Genomic DNA, 21,026 nt, shown 5'->3' with positions numbered 1-21,026 from the left:
GATGCTCACAGACAACTGTGGTAAAGGCTTCAGTTTCACACATTGTGTAATACTTCAGAGCTTCCCTTCATCGCCCTTTGACGTAGCAGGGTTTAAAATCAGTTGCTGTTGTTGATGTTGTTTAAGTTTTGGTGTGTCCGACATTTTTGTACCATACACGCTACAGAAAACAGTGCTGTAAGTGGACAGCCAAGGGAAAGGTATTTAGTTTTGGAGCTAAGCATGCTTAATTTGCCCATTGGCTGTGAGCAGAGTGCATTGCTAATATTCTATAGTATGTTTAACAGCCCTAGAGAATTTGACTGCAGTGCACCAAGAGTTTGTATTCTTCTACAATTACTGTTTCTTTAGAATAGAAAGTCCCCATTATCTATACAATATGCAATCTATACAATATATATATATATATATATATATATATATATATATATATACACTCACCTAAAGGATTATTAGGAACACCTGTTCAATTTCTCATTAATGCAATTATCTAACCAACCAATCACATGGCAGTTGCTTCAATGCATTTAGGGGTGTGGTCCTGGTCAAGACAATCTCCTGAACTCCAAACTGAATGTCTGAATGGGAAAGAAAGGTGATTTAAGCAATTTTGAGCGTAGCATGGTTGTTGGTGCCAGACGGGCCGGTCTGAGTATTTCACAATTGGCTCAGTTACTGGGATTTTCACGCACAACCATTTCTAGGGTTTACAAAGAATGGTGTGAAAAGGGAAAAACATCCAGTATGCGGCAGTCCTGTGGGCGAAAATGCCTTGTTGATGCTAGAGGTCGGAGGAGAATGGGCCGACTGATTCAAGCTGATAGAAGAGCAACTTTGACTGAAATAACCACTCGTTACAACCGAGGTATGCAGCAAAGCATTTGTGAAGCCACAACACGTACAACCTTGAGGCGGATGGGCTACAACAGCAGAAGACCCCACCGGGTACCACTCATCTCCACTACAAATAGGAAAAAGAGGCTACAATTTGCACAAGCTCACCAAAATTGGACAGTTGAAGACTGGAAAAATGTTGCCTGGTCTGATGAGTCTCGATTTCTGTTGAGACATTCAGATGGTAGAGTCAGAATTTGGCGTAAACAGAATGAGAACATGGATCCATCATGCCTTGTTACCACTGTGCAGGCTGGTGGTGGTGGTGTAATGGTGTGGGGGATGTTTTCTTGGCACACTTTAGGCCCCTTCGTGCCAATTGGGCATCGTTTAAATGCCACGGCCTACCTGAGCATTGTTTCTGACCATGTCCATCCCTTTATGACCACCATGTACACATCCTCTGATGGCTACTTCCAGCAGGATAATGCACCATGTCACAAAGGTCCAATCATTTCAAATTGGTTTCTTGAACATGACAATGAGTTCACTGTACTAAACTGGCCCCCACAGTCACCAGATCTCAACCCAATAGAGCATCTTTGGGATGTGGTGGAACGGGAGCTTCGTGCCCTGGATGTGCATCCCACAAATCTCCATCAACTGCAAGATGCTATCCTATCAATATGGGCCAACATTTCTAAAGAATGCTTTCAGCACCTTGTTGAATCAATGCCACGTAGAATTAAGGCAGTTCTGAAGGCGAAAGGGGGTCAAACACAGTATTAGTATGGTGTTCCTAATAATCCTTTAGGTGAGTGTAGATATATATATATATATATATATATATATATATTTTTTTTTTAGGAAAATGTATACTATACAATCTGCTTTCTTACTTTGTGGCACATTGAAAAGTTATCAGGTTATGCATTTGTTGACCTACCACATAAACAAGGATTATTTATTTTACAGCTGTAGTGCTTAATTGAAGATTTCCTTAGTTGTGAAAACTTTCTTGTGGTGGTTTTGTTTTAGTGCTTACTTGTACACAATGTAACGCTTTTGGGACAATAGCTCACAATAACCATGGCTCTGGTTTGTATGTCAGAAGCTTCTCCGTTCAGATTTGTGGTACACAACAGCGAAGGGAAAACAGTCTAATAATCAATGGGGCTGCTCCTGATCTGTCAATATTTAATCAGCAGATTAGCATTTCATCGCGATGTAATAACCTCACCAAATCAGGCAGTGCTGAAAACCCTTTTCCGTGTTACATTGATAAGGTTGATGTGTTTCCAAAAATAGACTGCTGTGCCGCAAAATCATATTCAATGCCTACCTCAGTAGGTCCACCCAGTTCTTCAAGAGCAGTTCCTCTGTAGTGGCCCAACCCAGTCTTTGATTGTACCCAGCCTGGATTTTCATGGCAGTTAAACTGTTTTTCATTTGGCCACTGGGAACCTGTTAATGACCTCCTTTGTGTCTTAGCCAATGGTGGCAATTTACAGCACCACTAAACGGACCAAATGATCTATAGGAAGTGGCTTTCGTTTCGCCTTATCAGGGTTCACAGTTTAGTATGTGAGCTCAGTGTTGGCATTTCAGATACAAGGAGAATGACGTCCGAGTTTTAGTGACGTTCATTGTTTCAAGCCTGCAGCGTTGGGCAACATTGAGGCTTACAGGCCTGGGGGGAGAAGAACATTTTCTGGATTTCCATCTGATGTCAATTACTATTTTTATGTGATCTGATTAGCTGATGCATTTAAGTCGTTTGAAACTGTAACTAAAGTGACAGAAAAGGGCAACAAAGAGGTTTTCTTTTTTTTTTTTTTCCAAAGGAAACTAATTGGATAATTTGCTACACTTGAAATCTGGCTTTTTTTTAAAGGGCAATCTTTTAAAAGATGTATTAGTCATGGAGGTCTTATAATTTACATTGAAGCGATCGTTAATTCCTTGTGTTAATGTATCACTCATTAAGACTTGTTTAAAAAATCTTGAACATGGGTGGATTGTAAAAAAAATGAATGTAGGGGATGTCAAATGTAGGCTGTTGATATCTGAAATGAAATCAAGTGCCTGTGTTGCATACATGCTTCATACAGGACCTGAAAGCCTATCAATGGTATTTGCAATGTGTTTTAATGGAAACTGTAACTGGTAGGCAAATATACATTGCTACACTTGTTATTTTAGGCCCAGCTTTATTATTCCCTGGTCTTGTTCGCATTCCAAGATAAAGTGACATAGTAGTGGATGGATGGCCTCACAAGTGCCAGTTGCAGGTTGCAGGAATAGTGTGCCTTTAATCAGTCCTAGGGGGATGCCATTTGTTATCCTGCCTACTAACAGGCTGCTAGCTCCTACCTCAATGCTGCAGAGCAGTAATCAAAAACATAAATAAAATTGCAGTGTCTAGCTTCGACCAAACATTGAGATAACTTATCTGTTCCCTTGTGTTCTGAAATCTTTGCAGGAACACCAAATGATGCCTTTTATTCATGCACAATTGTTTTTAAATGAAAAGTATCTGGGTTTATTTTAATGTTTTGAAGTCTGCTCCTTCAGTGCTGCCAAAACACATAAAATAATAATACTGCATACTATATTGTGACTTGTACAGGGTAGTTTGCAGTGCTGCATACTGAATATTAATCAAACTCTTCTGGAAGAACAAGTACTGTACTTAGACCCTATTGCACACGTCCCTGTTGCTGTTCTGTGTAAAGTACCAGTACATAAAAAACATTACAATACTTGACATACTTGAGGTTGCCATGGCTGCATACTGCAAGAGAATTAACTTGAAAGGATGAGCTCTCCGCATATTCCTCGTATGGTTTGGAAATAAAGGCTTTTTCTCATATAGATTTTTTTTTTCTTTTTGGTGGGGGACGCTGGGTAATGTTTAGTGATTCAAAACAGACCTGAGAACAAAAGCAGTTACATGTAACAGTATGTGGAGTAGTGGATCAGGCTCTAGACTCCCAAGCAGAGGGTTGTGGGTTTAATCCCAGGTGGGATTGTGGTCATACCCTTGAGCAAAGTACTTTACTTAGATTGCTCTACTATTGTAAGTTTCCATGGAGAAGGGTGTCTGATTAAAATATGATAATTGTGGAGAGGAAATCTTAAAAGTCTGATTAGAAACTGTTGGGATCCACTACAATACAAAACAGCTAATCTTTTCATTACTCCCCACTCACTATCCACAGCTGATGGACGTTTAGTCCGTTTCCCATCATGCTCTCTCGCCACTTCTGGAACTGTCTTACTTCATTACACCGCAGCTTAATTGTGTACCTCTCTGCTTCATCTCTGAACATTAACGTAGAGGAAACATTTCAAAACTAGAGAACACCAATACTGTGTGATATTCAGATCTGGTGTAAGACATAATGTCCACCAAAAGCACAGGAGTGCACTACTTCAGACTGCACACTAGAGAAAATCGTGCTTCATGGCTTTTCTTTAGCTGTGCCACATTCTAGCACCTCAGGTAGGCTACTCAATGTGTTAAAGTAATTTGCTCTACTGTACGATGCACTGCATTGCTTTGTATTGGACAATTTGTTGTTAACCACTCCAAAATATGTGACCATTGCAGTGCAACCTTTTACAGTTCCTTTGCTAATATCTGTTATGTACCTCAAACAAGGACATCTGCCAAATACATACATACATATGGTTTATTTTATCATGCTGTTTAACATGCACAAGATTTTGTTCCATTGTAATCATATTTTTGCCAACATTTCCTTACTAAAATCACATTGATTCTTTCACGGAATTATATACATTTTAATAATTGTCTTATTTTCCAGTCAGTTATTTATTATTATTTTAGTCTCTTGTGACGTGGGCATTCACAATGTAGCTTTCCTTTATTGTATGGGAAAGTTCACAAAATTGATCTCTCCTTCAACAGAGCTTACCATAAATAAATCAAAGGTTATCACAATTCTATTGCTAATGGTGTCTTGTTCAGTTTTTGCATTCCTATTGGAGAGGGGAGCACAAATATAGCATATGGTTACGGGAAACCGCAGGTATTATATTGTAAGTAGGCCTGACAGTATAAGCAGGTCAGGTTAATGAGGACTTGGGACGCTGGCACTACACACGTCATATATAGGTATATACATGTCATGCCCTTTCTATACCTATACAGAAGAGAAACACGTGTCAGAGCCATGCATGGCTTAAATCTTCTTCTGAGGAAGAATAATGTACAGAGTTATATAGGCGAGGAGGGGGCAGTACATGACTCCCCACTTCAGAGGCGCAGGATGTGATGGCGCGCACTGGGGAGGCTGTGCCGCCACGCCCGCGCCGCGCCGAAGAGGAGGGGGGCAGGATAACCATAGCAATAGTGACGTCTTCTCCCTTGCGCTAATTGGAGGAAACCCCGTGGCCCCAGCCGCAGCCTACGGGCCTGTCGAACTATCCCTTAGAGCCCGCCCCTTTTCCAGGGGCTTCGTTCTCATTGGTCTATATCGTTACCGATAAAGGCAGAGCGGAGGAAGACGCGGGATTTCATTGGATATCAGACTCGTCAGGTCACGCCCGGACTGCGGGTTCGGTTGAGAAGGGAGGCTTCTGTTTCCCCCCCTTACTGCAACCCCAAAGCGGATCAATTCGGAGGAGACGAGCGAACACCGACCAGGTTGGGTTTCTTTCATTTTCTTATTTTTGAGCCATATTTCTGCTATTATGTCGGTACAAATGAAACGGCTTGGAACACATGTTGTATAAGAGAAGCACTTTGGCGGCACTTTTTTCTTTTTTATACAGCACTGCAAATTGGCTCGGGTTTGCCGCTAATATAGGCTGCATCGCGGTTCAGTTTTGCCGCATCCATTTTGTCATAAGAAAACGGTCTCGAATTGATCTTCCAAGTGCTCAAAGCAGCCGCCATTTTATTTACACTAACACGTTCATTTGTTCCGAGTTGAGCCGAGCTTCTTACTGCGGGCTTCCGCGGCGGGGAACGGTCGCGATGCGTAGCGGGGGCTGCGCTCTTCGCTCCGGCTCTTATTGTCGAGTCGAGACTGGCGCACAATGGGAGCCTCTCTGGCGGCGGCTCGGCTGGATCAGGCGCTGTCACCGGCTGTGCGCTCGCTGGGGCAGGTCGCTCGCAGCCCGGCGGCGTGGTGCGCGGGTGCGGTGCGGTGCGGGGCGGTGCGGGGCGGTGCGGCGGGGCCGGGCGGCGGGCGGGGCGGTGCGGGGCGGCGGGGCCGCTGTGGCCGCTGTGCTCGGGGCTCCGTCGCGCCTCAGCCCCGCCTTTCCGCGCCGCCCGGCTGTTGCTATGGTGAGAAGAGCGGCTCAGGTAACGTAAAGTAGCGCGTAGGTGTCGCGCAGGTGTTAGAAACCACGTGTTCTGCGCCTGAATCTGGGCTCGGTCCGGAGCAGGGTGTGTTCAGCCCAGCTGTCAGCTACTTAATTGGACCTTTAATTTAACTAACCATTTGCTTACATTTTACTGATGATCACTTGGTTCCTTAATATTAATGCCTTGTACAATGTTATTCTTAACTCTTCCTCTTTAGAATAATGAAAGGGGTCCGATTTAGGACATTCTTAAATTAAGGGTTCAGTGAAGTCATTGAGGGCTCGGTTGGGCCAAAACTCAGCGGGGGGAGAGGGGGTGTCCAGGAACAGGATTGGGAACCACTGTTTTTAAGCGTTGAATGCGGGATATTTACATGAGTCTCTCCGCCCTTAAAACGTGTACACGTATTCGCCATTTTATTCTAAGCCTGTATAAAAAAGTCCACAACAAGAAGCTCATTGATGATGTGTGCGTACTAAGAGTGAGTTTCTTTCCCCCCGCAGGAATTGGACATTGCCTTCACGCCCTGCTTCCCCCGTCTGCCTGTGCAGTCATATGTGTGCAGATCGCTAGGTCGCTGCAGCTGCGTGTATCCTCGCCCCTCGACTCGCCTGAGCGCTGTGCTTTAGGGAAGAACTGCAGGACACAGTCCCCTCGAAACGATGGATAAAACGGAGCTGATCCAGAAGGCCAAGCTGGCGGAGCAGGCCGAGCGCTACGACGACATGGCCTCGGCGATGAAGGAGGTGACCGAGCAGGGGGCCGAGCTGTCCAACGAGGAGAGGAACCTGCTGTCCGTCGCCTACAAGAACGTGGTGGGCGCCCGGAGGTCCGCCTGGAGGGTCATCTCCAGCATCGAGCAGAAGACCGAGGAGCAGGACAAGAAGATCGAGATGGTGAAGGAGTACCGGAGAAAGGTGGAGTCCGAGCTGAAGAGCATCTGCGACGATGTGCTGGTAGGTGGCTGGGCAGTGGCTGCCCTCTGGGGTGGACCGAGACCTGGGCAAGAGCGTCGGGTCGATGTGCTTGAAACGAGGGCTAGAAAAACTCTTCCACATCGGTCTCTTTTCATCACTGCATTAAAGCGCAGTGACAGATGAGGTCAAGTTAGAGTATTAATAGTAATGTGACACAACTATTGTTGAAATGGGGAGCTGTTGAGTAACTGCCGTCTGCACTGCCGTCTGCCCTTCTGCTACAAATGACACGAAGCCAGAAGTCGCTTTAACGGAGAATGTAGACCGGGTATAGGCAATCACAAGGACAAACGACACGCAAAGAACGAAAACCTGTTTACTCGAGCATGTTAATCCCGTTTGCATTGTTTAATGCATTGCTCAGTTTGCTCTTTTGTTTGCGTGGAAATTGAGTTTTGCATTAGGTTACAGTAATTGGACTGCAGTATTTGAAGTGTAAAGTGATCTTTTTAGTCTGTATCTTTGACAAGCCAGGCGCAGTGTGCACCCAAAGCGAGCTCCTCTGTGGACTTTGACATTGCAGTGCTGTGCAGTTGTACCTCTCTGAAGTGCTGCACCATTGATCTAGTCGGCAGTATTGCAGCAGATTCACCACCCTGCCCTCACTGGGATCAATATGTTGCAGCAGCATTGCTGCATTTTTGCTTTTGGCATTTGTTTTGTCGATTAGAATTAATCTAACATAACGTATTCATTTCCTGTTGTATGTATGCATGTATGTATGTATATGTACACATACATAATGTGTCTGATCCAGAAATGATTTCAGACCCTTGATTGCTTCCGAGTCTTTGTTAGATTTTTGTGGATCTAAAAATGCTCAGAATATACCAGCATCTGTTCTCCGGAATAAATTGATTTGTGTTTGCATATAATTTTAAAGAGGGTTCATGAAGGATTTAAATATTAATTGCAATGTCTAAGCACACTAGAAAATCTCGGTTTTATACAAGCACTTAGTTTCCTGTAAACTGATTTTGTTACCCTCCTTTTTTCACATTGTTGTAATGAATGAAGCATTCTGTTCCTGTTCACACATTGTTCCTCTTGAATCTTTAACTGTAATGGCATGGTGGCACTATGGGTTGCATTGCTGGGTCAGTCTATGCTAGATCAATGTAATGGCTGTAGAAGGGTTATTTTTTATATTTACGTTTGATGTATTTTCCATTGAATTAATAGATTTTTGGTTGTTGGCATCAACACATTTGTTGCATTCATAGATTTTAGCTGTAGATGAGGTAATCCTCCATTTTGACTATAAAGAAGGGTGTTGTATAGAATATGGTTTCCTTTGGTAAAGCAATCCAAATCGTACAAGTAGCTTCAGGGAGGGAAGATGTACTATTGTTGATCTGAACTTCTGTATGATTTTTTTTTTTTAACCAGGTAGTGATTGTTTAAAATAGTGCAGGTCTCTTATTAATTTATTGGGAACTTTGAAATCCTTTAGTTAAGTAGCAGGGTGTGGTTTGCTTATCTTTCAGGGTGTGATTTGCTTATGCATAACTTTCTATATGTATATTAAATATCTAATGAAGTTCTATATGAATATGAAGATGTTATGTTTGTATAAATATAATTATTTATAGGGGTAATGAGTCAAATTGTAAAGTTTATAGCAGTACTGGCTCCTAATTGGTGAAGAGTCCAGGCCAAAGTAGGCTTTACCTTTTAAAATGCAATAACATGACTAATCTTTTTTTTTTTTTTTTTGCTTAGTTAGGCCTATAGATTAATCAGACAACTGCAAATTCATCAGTATTAACTCAACAAAAGCAAATTGATAATCTTATGTGGCTACTGACTTATTGAGGTTGTGGGTCATGTTCGACTTTTGGAATGCAGGAAGTTGGGCATTAAAGTCTACCTGCCAACTAAAAGCAAATCTCATGGTTATCTAGAAACTTCACTTCAAGGAACAGTACAATAAAGTAATAAAACAAACAACTGTCAAAAGCCAAATTAATGGTAATCTCTTTTTATATGGATATTTTAGAAGAAAGCAGAAGTATACATTGAATTTTGGACTGCTCAGATTTTCCCTGTGTTGCATGTACATACAAAGTGGGAAACCAATTAGAAATATCCATTGCTGTGCATTCCTCAGCTGTTTACACCAGTTTGTGATCCCTTCTCAGTTGAAATTGGGGGAGTGGGCCAAGGCTGTCTGCTACTAGTAGCAGATGAGGGACTGTTTGCAGGGAGGGGTGATCATAACTATAGAGCTCTTGCTTCAATGGAACCTTTGCTATTCTACCATTGAAATGTAAAGTATTTCGTTGAATGCTATGGTTAGTAACTCATTCTACAGTTTTAAACAAGATATATTTGTGCTCAAAGTAAGCAATCTATATATATTTAGATGTCCACCTTCAGACTGTCAAGTTTATGAAACTAATCCAGAACTCGCTGGGAACTTACTGGGACACCGTAAGCTAACCCAACTGGAGGATTTCACATTCAGAACTGAAGTGACATTCGAACACCCAGAACACTTTTTCATATAATGTATAATTATAATGGTGTATAAATCATGTTGGTAGGTGAATAACATGCTAGAACGGCAACCTGAAAGTTTTAAGGCATGTTTTAGTTTGTGAAATCAGGCTCACTGGCTGACCTGTAAGGCAGTTAGCAAGCATCTGAGTGAATTTGATTTGAGGAGTTCCCTCTTCATCTTCCCCTGCTGGTTGCATGGTAAACATCTGCTGCATCAGGATGGAAATGAAATGCTGCAGTCTGTAGTCTGAAAAATGGCAGTGGAGATCTTCGCTTTTGTTTTGAAGGGTATTGTTAATTTTAAGGGCTGCTGCATCAATGGTGATGTGTGCTGTGAAGATATTCTTTGTGAATGTCTCTGGGCTGAGATGGAGTGGGACTCCCAATTTCTAGCTGGTTTGTGGGGAAACTGGAATTTAGTCTTGTGTTCATCAGTTGTCCTGCTGTTCCAGTTCAACTTGAACATGACTCCAGAAGATTTACATAATTCTGGCACTTGTGGTTTCATTGTACAAATTCACTTTTGGGGTGCTGCAAAGCATGAATTGGCTGTGAACATGCATAGGGATATCCTGAACACTGCTAAACTATACTAATCCCTCTCTTTGTAACAGAGCAAGGCATTGGCCTTGAAGGTTGTAGCTCTCTGGAAATGCTGAAGTGATGTCCTTTCTGAAGCTGAAATATAGTCTTGATATAAAGGGAATCTAAATGCTTTTCTGTTCCCTATTCTTTATTACCAGTTCAGGGATGTAGACAATGAAAACATTTTGAGTTGTTAATCTTGAAGTTAGTGGTCAAAAGGCATGAATTGAGAATTAGTTTGTAATATCCATCCCCCTCCTTTCTCCGATCTAATTTGGAATTGACCATTTGGTGATTTGACCTTCAGAAGGATAATGTCAAACTTGCACCTTCTGCAGCTACATTTGCAATTACTGCTTCAGAGAATATGCTGCTGCTGGAACTGTTAAGTCTGAACCGACACAGGCCGTCTGTGGTGTCATAGCCTGAGGAATCCCCAGTTGTTCCCCCCAAGATGTTCATTCACTTGTGCACTGTCCTATGGGAAATTTACGAATAAAGTCGATGTGGATCGCGTTGAAGAACAGATTAATGTAGGCTACTGGAAATATCCTGCACTCCAGACAGGCCTTTAACAGGTGCACCTGTTGTGAGTTCCCAAAACAGATGTATTGTGCTTTTGTTGTGTATATTGCTGATGTTGTTGATTTTCAAAACGGTAGCTGAGGAACTGCAGGGTGCAATAAGCACACTAAGCTAGTTCTGCATGTTTTTCAATGAAGGGCACAAACTGGATGTTGTGTAACATAACACGAGTGATGTCATGGTGTCTGGAAAGAGACATTCATTCTAGCCCATGTGAAAGTAGAAATGCATAGTGCTGTTGTTTGTAGATGTCTTTTAATGTATGGTAATTGGGTTTTATAGTGGTAGTTAGCTGAAACAAATGTTATATTGCACTCACCCAGAAGAATGCCAAATGCAGGTTTTGACCTGCTATGTTTGGGCTTGTAAAAAGAATCTTCAGCACCTCTTTTTAGAACTTATTTTTCATTAAGACCTACATTTAATCTGATTGCCTGAGGTGTATTTTAAGATCCTTAGAGGAACTTTGAAAACTTGTTCCTATTCTACTTTTAGACTTCTTAAATTATTTTCCAAAAATCCAGCATTTTATAGTAGATTTTCATTCTGTGGCCAGGATATTATGGTTTAAACCTTTTTCTTATGTGTGTGTGAGTAACCGCTACAATTGTCATCAGTGTAGCAAAAGGAGCAAGACCTGGAGATGACCTCCTTGGAGGTTCATTGATGTTAAATGGGGCATTTAAGAGAACTGTTGCCAAGAACATGAAGCATTTTGAAACACGACATGTCAATGTTAATTTCCTTCAGTCGATTTGCTTTTAGTATTTTTGTTAACAATCTGAAATTTCTCTTGAGGCCTGTTTTATTGTAAATGCTACTTTTTTTGTGTATATATATCGATCTTACCTTTTTTCCCTTTAATTCTATAACGTTTTGGTGCTTTTCTACACTGTTGAAATGCATGATATCTGTGACATTCATACCCTTATTTATACTTAATTAACATTGTTATAAAACATGATAAATTCTCTGTAGCAAAGCTTAAAAATAAGTTTGGGGGCATAGCCTAGGTGAATAATTTCTGAAGTTTTTCATTAACAAATGCACTTCATTACTATGAGAAACTGGAAAAGTGATTAATAGAAAACCTTTTTCTCTCCCTAGAAATTGCTGGACAAATATTTAATCGCCAACTCGACGCAGCCAGAAAGCAGTGTCTTCTATCTAAAGATGAAAGGAGATTATTACAGATATCTTGCTGAAGTTGCCTCTGAAGAAGACAAAAAAGGTAATCCCTCTGACCACTGTGCTTGCTTTGAGGTTGTTAACTTGCCGTTTTGTTATTTACATAAAATGGTACATTATTATTTAATTTCGGTGTAAGACACTCGTTTAAACAATATAAAATAAGAAAAACCTCTACATCTCAGATTTTTTCCTGTCTGTAGTCAGCTACAACATGCTTACATAAATGCTCTTCTATAAAACCATGTTTTCAATATGTACCTAAACCTCCACAGGATAGAGACCTTAATATCTACAGGCAGCACATTCCAATACAATGCTGCTGTCGCTTCAAAAATATGGCCTCCTAAATCAACTCTGGAGCATCTAGGAGGGGAAATATGGAGAGACCTGTTAGATTGCTTCTCCCTAGAAAAGATTTAAAAGATTAGCATACCTATTTTAGAGCTTAATTCAGTCTAGCACGGATCTGGAAGACTAAAGTAGTTTTGTATTGAATTTAACTTTAACCTCTGAATACTAAAGTCACAGTGAATGCACATTGACTACAGCTGTCCCACACAAATGACAGCACTTGGTTTAGGACTGCAAATTACTTAATTTTACTTTAATATATATATATATCAAGAAATGTAAGACATTGAAGTTTTTAATTCTTTAATATATTTTGATATACACATTTTTATAGGCTAATGGTATCTATATAATTTTCCAAATCAATCATGCAAACTTAAAAATCCTACTAACCGATCTGAACAAACTGAACGTTTTTCACAAGCAACTATTAAAACTTGATTTTGCAGGCAGAAGGAACATGTTGGACCCACAACACAGGGAAATGTGTTTGCACTCAAAGCCATTTCTTCATATAAATTGCTCAGTATGTAGACCAACACAATCGTAATACATTTGCTTCATTGTCAATATTATACACTTTACTACAAACAAGGATTATTCCCTAGTGACTAAATTAGACTTTCAATGCAAATAAGCATAGACTAAATCTAAAAGCATCTGCAAAATATACTTATTAATAGCCGTAACTGAGCTTATTGTCTGTTCATCAAATTGTTTTGTGATAGTCCTTGACTTGTTTTTATCCAACTAGATTTATGCAAATTTCAATCTGTCTTCATGGTATTTCTATTTCATGTCCGTGGTTTAAACAAACAGACGACCATGGCCAGTTTTGATAGCTATACCAAAACCCTGTAGGACTTGTGAAAAGTCTCTTGTTGTGGTATTTCTAGTTTTTGTATGTGGTTAGTTCATGGCCGTGTTTGATTGCTACATTCACAGTGTGTAGGCTTACAGTACAGTTTGGTGAAAATGAGTCGATTTGTTGTGGTTTGTGTTATTAAATCCTATGGAGGATGTTTTTTTTTTTTGTTTTTTTTATCCGCCTCCGAAGCTATATGATTTTAAACCTACATTGTACACTTAAAAACACACTAAATCCTCAATTTTTCACTTCACCTGGGAGATTTCTAACCCTGTTTTAAAAAAAAAAAAAAAAAAAAAATTTGCTAATTAACACCAAATCTTGCTGCTATTGGTCAGCAGTTTTTTGCCGTTTCAAATACAACAACAAATGTTACATCATGCCCATTACTAATAGCTTTTTTTATATATTAGGCTGGCTTCTAGAATAAAATTATCCTTGATCCTGCACTCCCATCTTCCACTATGGGTGTGTGTTCGGTATTACCCATTTTAGGTGCTCTTTCATGTTTCCAAAAAGGGTGAACACATTGAATTGAATGGTGTGGAAAAGCAATTGTAATTTACCAGATGCCTTAATTGCTAAGATTATTTATTGATAAGACCTATGGAAACCTTAAATTGAATTGCTTGTACAGACAAGATTGTAACAGGTGCGATACTGAATTATACCTACGTTGTCATGTTTGTTGCACTCTTTCCAAGAAATGATATACGAATGATTATATAAATGATAATTAGCAGTAGAGTTGCAGAGTAGTTAAATGGAATAAACCACAATTCCCAGAAGTACAAAATAATCTTTGGGGAGCCAAGACTTTATGGTTTTCCTTCCCTCAGGAAGTCAATAAATGGTTCTAGGCTAAGGGTGTAAAGAGTGATGATCAAGCAGTGGAGGTTAGGATTTGATTGGTTCAACCAATAGGGGTCCAGGGTAGCATAATCTTGATGGGGGATATTTGAATCTTGATTCAAAATATGACTTGCATGACTGCAAATATGGCGCTAGTTAGAAAAATCAACACTATTTAACAGGATGTGGAGATGTTGTCCCCTTTTTATAACACCACTGCATTTTGCACTCTAGGTTGACCTTGGACCTCAGAGATGGGTTTCGGTGCCACCAGATTATTTTCAAAGATTCATATAATACTGTTGTCTGCTCTAGGGTTTTAATTGAGGGTATTCTTAAAATTGTGGTGATCTTTTGTGATTAAAACAAGGCAAACCTACTTTAAGCAAAGAATGGACTTCTCCAAGTAAAACTTTGATCTATAGTTAAATTTACCCCGCCCCACAATCATTACAGTCCTCTGTAAAGAAGTGTATAATGAATCATGGCTTTTCTTGTTAAAAAATAATAAAAATATAAAATAATGATATACAATTTTATTTTCCTTTTTTCCAGCAACGATAGAAAACTCTCAGACTGCTTATTCTGAAGCATTTGAAATCAGCAAGAAAGACATGCAGCCGACACATCCAATCCGTTTGGGTCTTGCCCTCAACTTCTCTGTATTTTACTATGAGATCCTCAATTCCCCAGATAAGGCCTGCCAATTGGCAAAACAAGTAAGTCTTGTACTAGTGCGTGTATGTGTATACATCATTAGCCTATATCGATCGTCTGCTGGATGAAGGCCTTCTCGGGGTTTCCACTTGCTTCGATCTATAGCTTCCCTTTCCCATGTCATGCCTGCAAGGTTTTTATGAATGTATGTTTGTATATGCACAACTACTTAATGTATTTATAGCTTTGAGACATGTAGCAACACAAGCGGGTGTACAGTGTTCAGTATTCATTTTGCAATATGAAAAAACGCAATTTAAGTAAATTCATGCTCTCAGCTGTAAAAACAATAGTGTATGTTTGTGAAATTACAATCACTAAATGCTATGAGGTGTAATGTGGGGTACATTTTAATGTACATTTACACAAGGTTTATTTTCAATTCAGGTTACACTGGCTGAAAATAACTTTTAATGGTTATATATAAAACAAGTGATTAGAGCAAGGAGCTTTGAATGTGTTCTAAATTAGCTGGGTTAATTAAGCAACAGTAAATTGCTCCATTTTTGGTCTACTGCTGAGAAGAGGGGGTGGGCGGTGGAGACTCCAATGTAGGTCATAAGTTGGACAGGATTTCACACGAGGGGCAAAATCAGCATTTCTAGTGTAGTATTTTCAAAAAGGTTCAGAAATATTGTAGTTTCCCTGTACATGTAACTTTACTTCTGTTTTAAGGCTTTTGATGATGCCATTGCTGAGCTTGATACGCTGAATGAAGATTCATACAAAGACAGCACCCTCATCATGCAGTTGCTTAGAGACAACCTAACAGTAAGTACTTCATACGTGACATTTCCTTCTTTTACAATAAAAGAAGGGTTTTGAAACCTACTAGAAAATGTTATCAGCACTACTGAAGCGGAATCAAGAGGTATAACTATGATTTGCTATTCAGTACGTTTTTTTTTTTTTTATTATTATTAAACAGTACTTTACATTCAGTAAAAAATGTGTAAGTCAATCTGAAGTCCAAAGCAGGAAATTTGCTAGGAGGCTTCAGAAAGTGTTGTTTTAACAGTGAAACATGTCTATAAAGAAGGAGGGTTATAGCTAATAGGTGAAATGTCACAACCATCGAATAGTTAATGGCAAACTTGGGAGAAACTGGACATGAGTCTTGGTTGTAGTGATGTGAGAAAATGTGATTACTTTTGAATCTTCTAAAACAAAGTATCCCTTAGCTTGAAGACTTCAATATATGCAGAGCTCTTGCCTTGAGCTCATTCAGGGTAACCACATGTGGAACATTGTTCTGTAGATCGGTGTTTCACTTCTGAAAAGCTGTTTCCACTAAAGTGCAAACTTTACTGCTGCTACTGGGAAAAAACTACCATGAACCATACATTAATAGGTTACATTGGTGGTTCCTTACTAGTTTGGCCCCAATCTTCACAACCTAATGTAAACATTTTGTAAAGCAAATGGAATGTAATTGTTCTGCTCTTCAGTATATAGGAAGTGCTTTTTTAAATTTCACTTTTAAAAGAAAATAATGTTTGAATGTATGTTTAAGCCGTGGTTGAAGCTGGACATGTTTAACTTAGTTGATTTTGTATTTCAATATTTTTTTCTTTCTAGTTATGGACATCAGACAATGCAACAGAGGATGGCGAACCTGGAGATGGTACGGACAACTAAAATACACATGGGGATATCTCCTAAAACCACAAAAAAACAAATACAAAAAAAAAACCTTTTTACACGTCTCCATTCCTTATTGCTCCACTCAGAATTCTTATAGCAATGAAACCCCGTCATTACTGAATAGCTGTATATGGAAATTCAACAATTTAGTCTTTTCTCACTGCAGCTTTTGGGAAAAAAAAAAAAAAAAAAAAATGTATGAAAAAATGACTCCATTCCTTGGTTTGTGTTTGTCCTGGCCTTCCTGGTGTACGGTTACTGCTGTAGAAAAGTATTAATAGCTTCACTTTATATAAACGTTAACTTCCAATTTAAAAATAAACAAAATACAGGACTTGTGTATCTTCAGAGAATCTGTCAAGTGAATGAGATCTTGATGAATGCACAAAGTAAGAGAATGAACTTGAATAGACGATTGTGAAGGGTGGGATTTCAGCTGACTGTTAAATGGAGTGGCTATCCTTTCACACCCCCAGTATTTGTTTTCTTAACCTAAGGTTGTCATGTATGTGTACAGCACATGTACGTCCTGAGATCTTTACAAATAAAAATTAGACCAACTGACCCTGCATATGCTAGCTAATTTGCAAAGGCAACGTTCTGTACTGCTGTAGGGGCCATAGTCTGTTGAAGCTGGCGAGGCAACAAGCATTTCACAGCCAAGAGCTTTCATTGATTTTTTTAGGTCTTTTCTTTCTTAAGGTCACAAACACTCCTTCCTAGTTATGATATTCACTTCAATGTGTTACTTTGTAGCATGTCTGAGTAAAAGGTGGCGCTTTCTGAAGACCAAAAATATTTTTTTTAATTTAAAAAAAATTAAAATAAATAAATAAAAAAAATCCTACATGCATGTCCTTTTTAAATACACTGGAATGGGAACCAATACTATATACACCAAGTCCAAGTATTCAGTTTAGTACTTTTCAATGCAGGTTAGTGCACATGTAAGAGGGTGTTTGGTTTGTCCAGTGATTGTCATTAGAGATTTGGACCACTATTGTGTTTTGCGAATCATTGATTGTAGTCCCCAAAAGCCTTGTGAAAATGTTTAATGCCCTATGTAACAGCTATGTAACATGAATAAAAATGACATTTTATAAACCAAATTAATTTTCTTCCTTCATTCAGTTTCCAAAAGAATGTGCCCCTTCTAAATCTAATTGACCAGGTTGGTGCTAAGCTTTCTAGCCAAGAAATAAAGAACTTTCCCCATCTGCTGGCTTCCTAAATCAAATAAATGATTACATATTGTAAGATTTTCTTGCCCTCTGATACTTATTCAGGTAATATGCTCGGAGACCAGAATAAGAAACTCTAGGTAGACTGGAACAGCGTCACATTATGAAGCTTGAAACTAATTGGTTTTTTAAATTGGTAAGTTATGGTCGATGGGGAATAGACCCTCATGTTTGGACTACAAGTGTGAAGAAATTCCAGTAAGTACAAAGAATTGGGGTCGCCAAGCTAATTAAATTGCCTTTTCGTTACCTACAATTTGATTCACAAGATTAAAAATCTAATTAATTAACCCAGTGTCCTGTTCTTTATTTCTCTAGATATTTAAAGACTAATTTTCATAATTTCACTTTCAATGCTATGTTTAACTAGAAGACATTCACCAAACGTCAGGATTCTAGAACCAAGTCTACAGAGTAAGCAGTGGGGTAATGTGAATGGATCTTCACTTTTTTTTCTCTGTTGCTTCTTCACATTGTCTAAACAAAGATAACATCAGCTGAAACTCATGGGTTACTACTTTGAATCAGTGTCATTTTAACCAATTTAATAACCACAATTTACATTCCTACTACCTGTATGGGATACTTGGCATTTCTCAGCTGTGGAACTTGGTTTGGACTACTTACTACAACAATTTTATAACACACATTTAAAAGACCCCACTTCCATTTAATTGTAAATTTGAGTTTTCAAGTAAGGTTGTTTCCTCTTAATAAAACGGTTTTCTGTTGGCAGCTTTACACAAATAAAACAAATGCTCTCTAGCCACCAACACCAAGTACTGAGGTCAAATGTGTTGCTCTGAGCAATGTCAATCCTTGCGTACTACCTGCTGGAAATAACGGGAGCATTTGGCAGTCCTGACATGGATTGTAAGACCTTTGTTTCCTCCTTAACAATTGGCTGCATTAATTAAAAAGTGTACAGCATTATGAATAACAAACATCTTTTCATGGCCTGTTAGGTTTTATGTTTCTTTCACCTGACTTGCATCATAAAATAACACAAACAGCCTTTGAAAACAACACTACTCCAAGAAAAACACTAAATCCTAAAACAAGCTTTTAGAATATTTGCCATATAAATGATGAAATAGTGGCGTAAAATGAAATTGCATTTCATCTCATAGGACATACAGGCATTCTATTTGATATTTACTAATGCATTTGGCGAAAATGGTCATATATGCTATGCTAAACTCAGTATAGCATCCCTGGTTTTGTAATATTTTACGTAATCATGTCTGCAGCATTTGTATTACTATAATGATTACAAGATACTTCATTTAAAATGTACTGATTTCCACGGTCCCTTGGGGTGCTTAAAGTGGAGTGCACCTGTACCCTGCTCAGCCTTACACCAGATATGGTCAATTGAAACGAACATTGTGATTTAGTAGCGGGATAACGAGAACAGAGATGCTTTGTTCACACTGCACAGTAAGGCCTGATCAAATTGGTTTTGATTTTCAAAACCTGGTTATTTAATACCGACTGTTCAAACAGCATTTACAAGTGTCTAAATCAGATTTCTCGGCGTTTAGATTGTAGTCTTAAAACTGCGCACGATCCCGTCTTTATGACAAAAAGCAGGGCCATGGACATAGCAGTGTAGGTGATGGAGCTCATCCTTCCTGGGTCGCAACAATGGCTGCCATGCAGGTTCCCGGGTGCCGGCTCTGCTTCTCTTCACGGAACGGGAGTCGCGGGCAGGAGCTGCGGTGCACAGCATGCGTCTGTCGCGAACGGATGATGTCATCGCTGCCGCCTCCAGACCGACTCCAGGCACAATTGAATCGGGTTTGAGCGTTCAGACTAAAAGTAAATCCGATCTGAGTCAGATATGAGTCATAAATGGCCAGCGTGGACGAGGCTTTACGAGGCACCGAGGCTGCGGTGCAAACCTGTTCCAGTTGCGGTGACTTGGAGGTTAACTGATCGCAGGATTAGCGTACTCGTGTAGTGCACAGATTGGGGTTAAGGTCAACATTTATTTTGCAAATATCTATCACCAGCCTAAACATGTGACATAAAACTAAATCATACAACTGCCCTTTCATTGTATAGAAGAATCACGAAGGCGGCGATATTGTGACAAATGTAAGGTGTCATTGATCATCTACATTTCATAAAAAGTGACTAATGTAAGGCAGTGTTGCATTATTGCATTGATGTAATTCTCTAGGTAGGAGAGTGGGGCGGTTTAACCTCTTCATTTGACGGTGTAAGTGCGGCATAAGCAGCCTCTAGGGGGCAGCAGTGCGCAACTGGAGACGGGAGAGATGAGGGTCGATGCAAGTGGGGTTTATATGGGCGCTAATTTAGGAGGAATAACTATGAGATCATTCACAGATGAGTTTGTTCATTGCAACTGACTCAATGTAATGTTGGTAGAACACTGGCATTTAAAATAAATACATAGCATCTTTCATTTATTTGATGGTATTAGATAAGTACTTAGAGAGGCATGCCAGTTATAACAGATCTCCTGAATATCCAAATAAATCCAGTCGCCAGGCTGTCATTTTTTAAGCACAGCAGTAAACTATACATTAACCAGCATATTGTAAGACTAGACTGTGGTAAGGATAATTCTAACAATCATTTGTAACTTCGTTAAACATGCCTGTTCCGTAGTATAGAAATGTTTCCATTCCTTTTATGCCGACGTCATAAATCATATCAAATGTGTTCTGTTGTGGAAGGAGAAAGGTTTGTGGTATTATTAGATGCATTCATATACACACCTCAACGGAATATTTAGCCCCCTCTCAGAAAATAAGTATATTCCTTGCAATGGAAATAGGCACCGTTACTCAATTAACCGGACAATTCAATCTCACTTTAGATTTCGGAAACCTGTCCAGCTCTCGCAACAAAACACGTCCATAAAGCACATTTACATATTAGGCTACTGCTGCATTGACGCACTAATGCACATATTTAAGGGCATATATAGACAGGGACATGTAAGAAGAAGACCGCGAAAACTGCTTACTTGTACGTCTCTTATTTTAAATCGCATTTCACATAGGCCTATTTTATTTATGGAACAATCTGACGAGAGCTAACTGGCCAGACCTCAGTTCGGTTTATATTAAAATCACGTCACAAATCCCCATCTGTGCTATTCCTTCCCAGTCCTATTATTAACACCATGACACACGCCACACTCGCGTCCTCGATGTCCGGCCAGCTCTGGCTGTGATGCCGAGTTACTGTAGCGCAGATTTCCGCAGTCCTGCGCAAGATCTGCAGAGTCCCACCGCTCCCATTGGTGGAGCCGCGCAGATCTGCGGAAATCTGCGCAGCCACGCCGGAGTCGCCCCACTGTGCTGCTG

The 21,026-nt window shown here is 39.7% G+C and overlaps 1 protein-coding gene across 1 annotated transcript; it reads left to right on the top strand.

The window, feature by feature from the left end:
- Positions 1-5,357: 5,357 nt before the first annotated feature.
- LOC136763083 (14-3-3 protein theta) lies at positions 5,358-17,553 on the top strand. The gene is made up of 6 exons (XM_066716846.1): positions 5,358-5,506; positions 6,676-7,128; positions 11,929-12,052; positions 14,639-14,802; positions 15,476-15,571; positions 16,379-17,553. Exons 2-6 carry the CDS (start codon positions 6,835-6,837, stop codon positions 16,436-16,438), a joined length of 738 nt encoding a protein of 245 aa, XP_066572943.1. The 5' UTR covers positions 5,358-5,506; positions 6,676-6,834; the 3' UTR covers positions 16,439-17,553.
- The last annotated feature ends 3,473 nt before the right edge of the window (positions 17,554-21,026 follow it).

Source organism: Amia ocellicauda, chromosome 1 (genome assembly GCF_036373705.1).
Source record: "Amia ocellicauda isolate fAmiCal2 chromosome 1, fAmiCal2.hap1, whole genome shotgun sequence".
NCBI classification, from domain to species: Eukaryota; Metazoa; Chordata; class Actinopteri; order Amiiformes; family Amiidae; genus Amia; species Amia ocellicauda.
Note: the sequence above shows the minus strand (reverse complement) of the source record. Positions and strands in the feature narration are given on the sequence as shown.

Coding starts and splice junctions, on each gene's coding strand:
- LOC136763083 (XM_066716846.1), top strand. CDS start 6,835: ATGGATAAAACGGAGCTGATCCAGAAGGCCAAGCTGGCGGAGCAGGCC. Junction 7,129..11,928: donor GCATCTGCGACGATGTGCTG/GTAGGTGGCTGG, acceptor TTCTCTCCCTAG/AAATTGCTGGACAAATATTT. Junction 12,053..14,638: donor CTCTGAAGAAGACAAAAAAG/GTAATCCCTCTG, acceptor CCTTTTTTCCAG/CAACGATAGAAAACTCTCAG.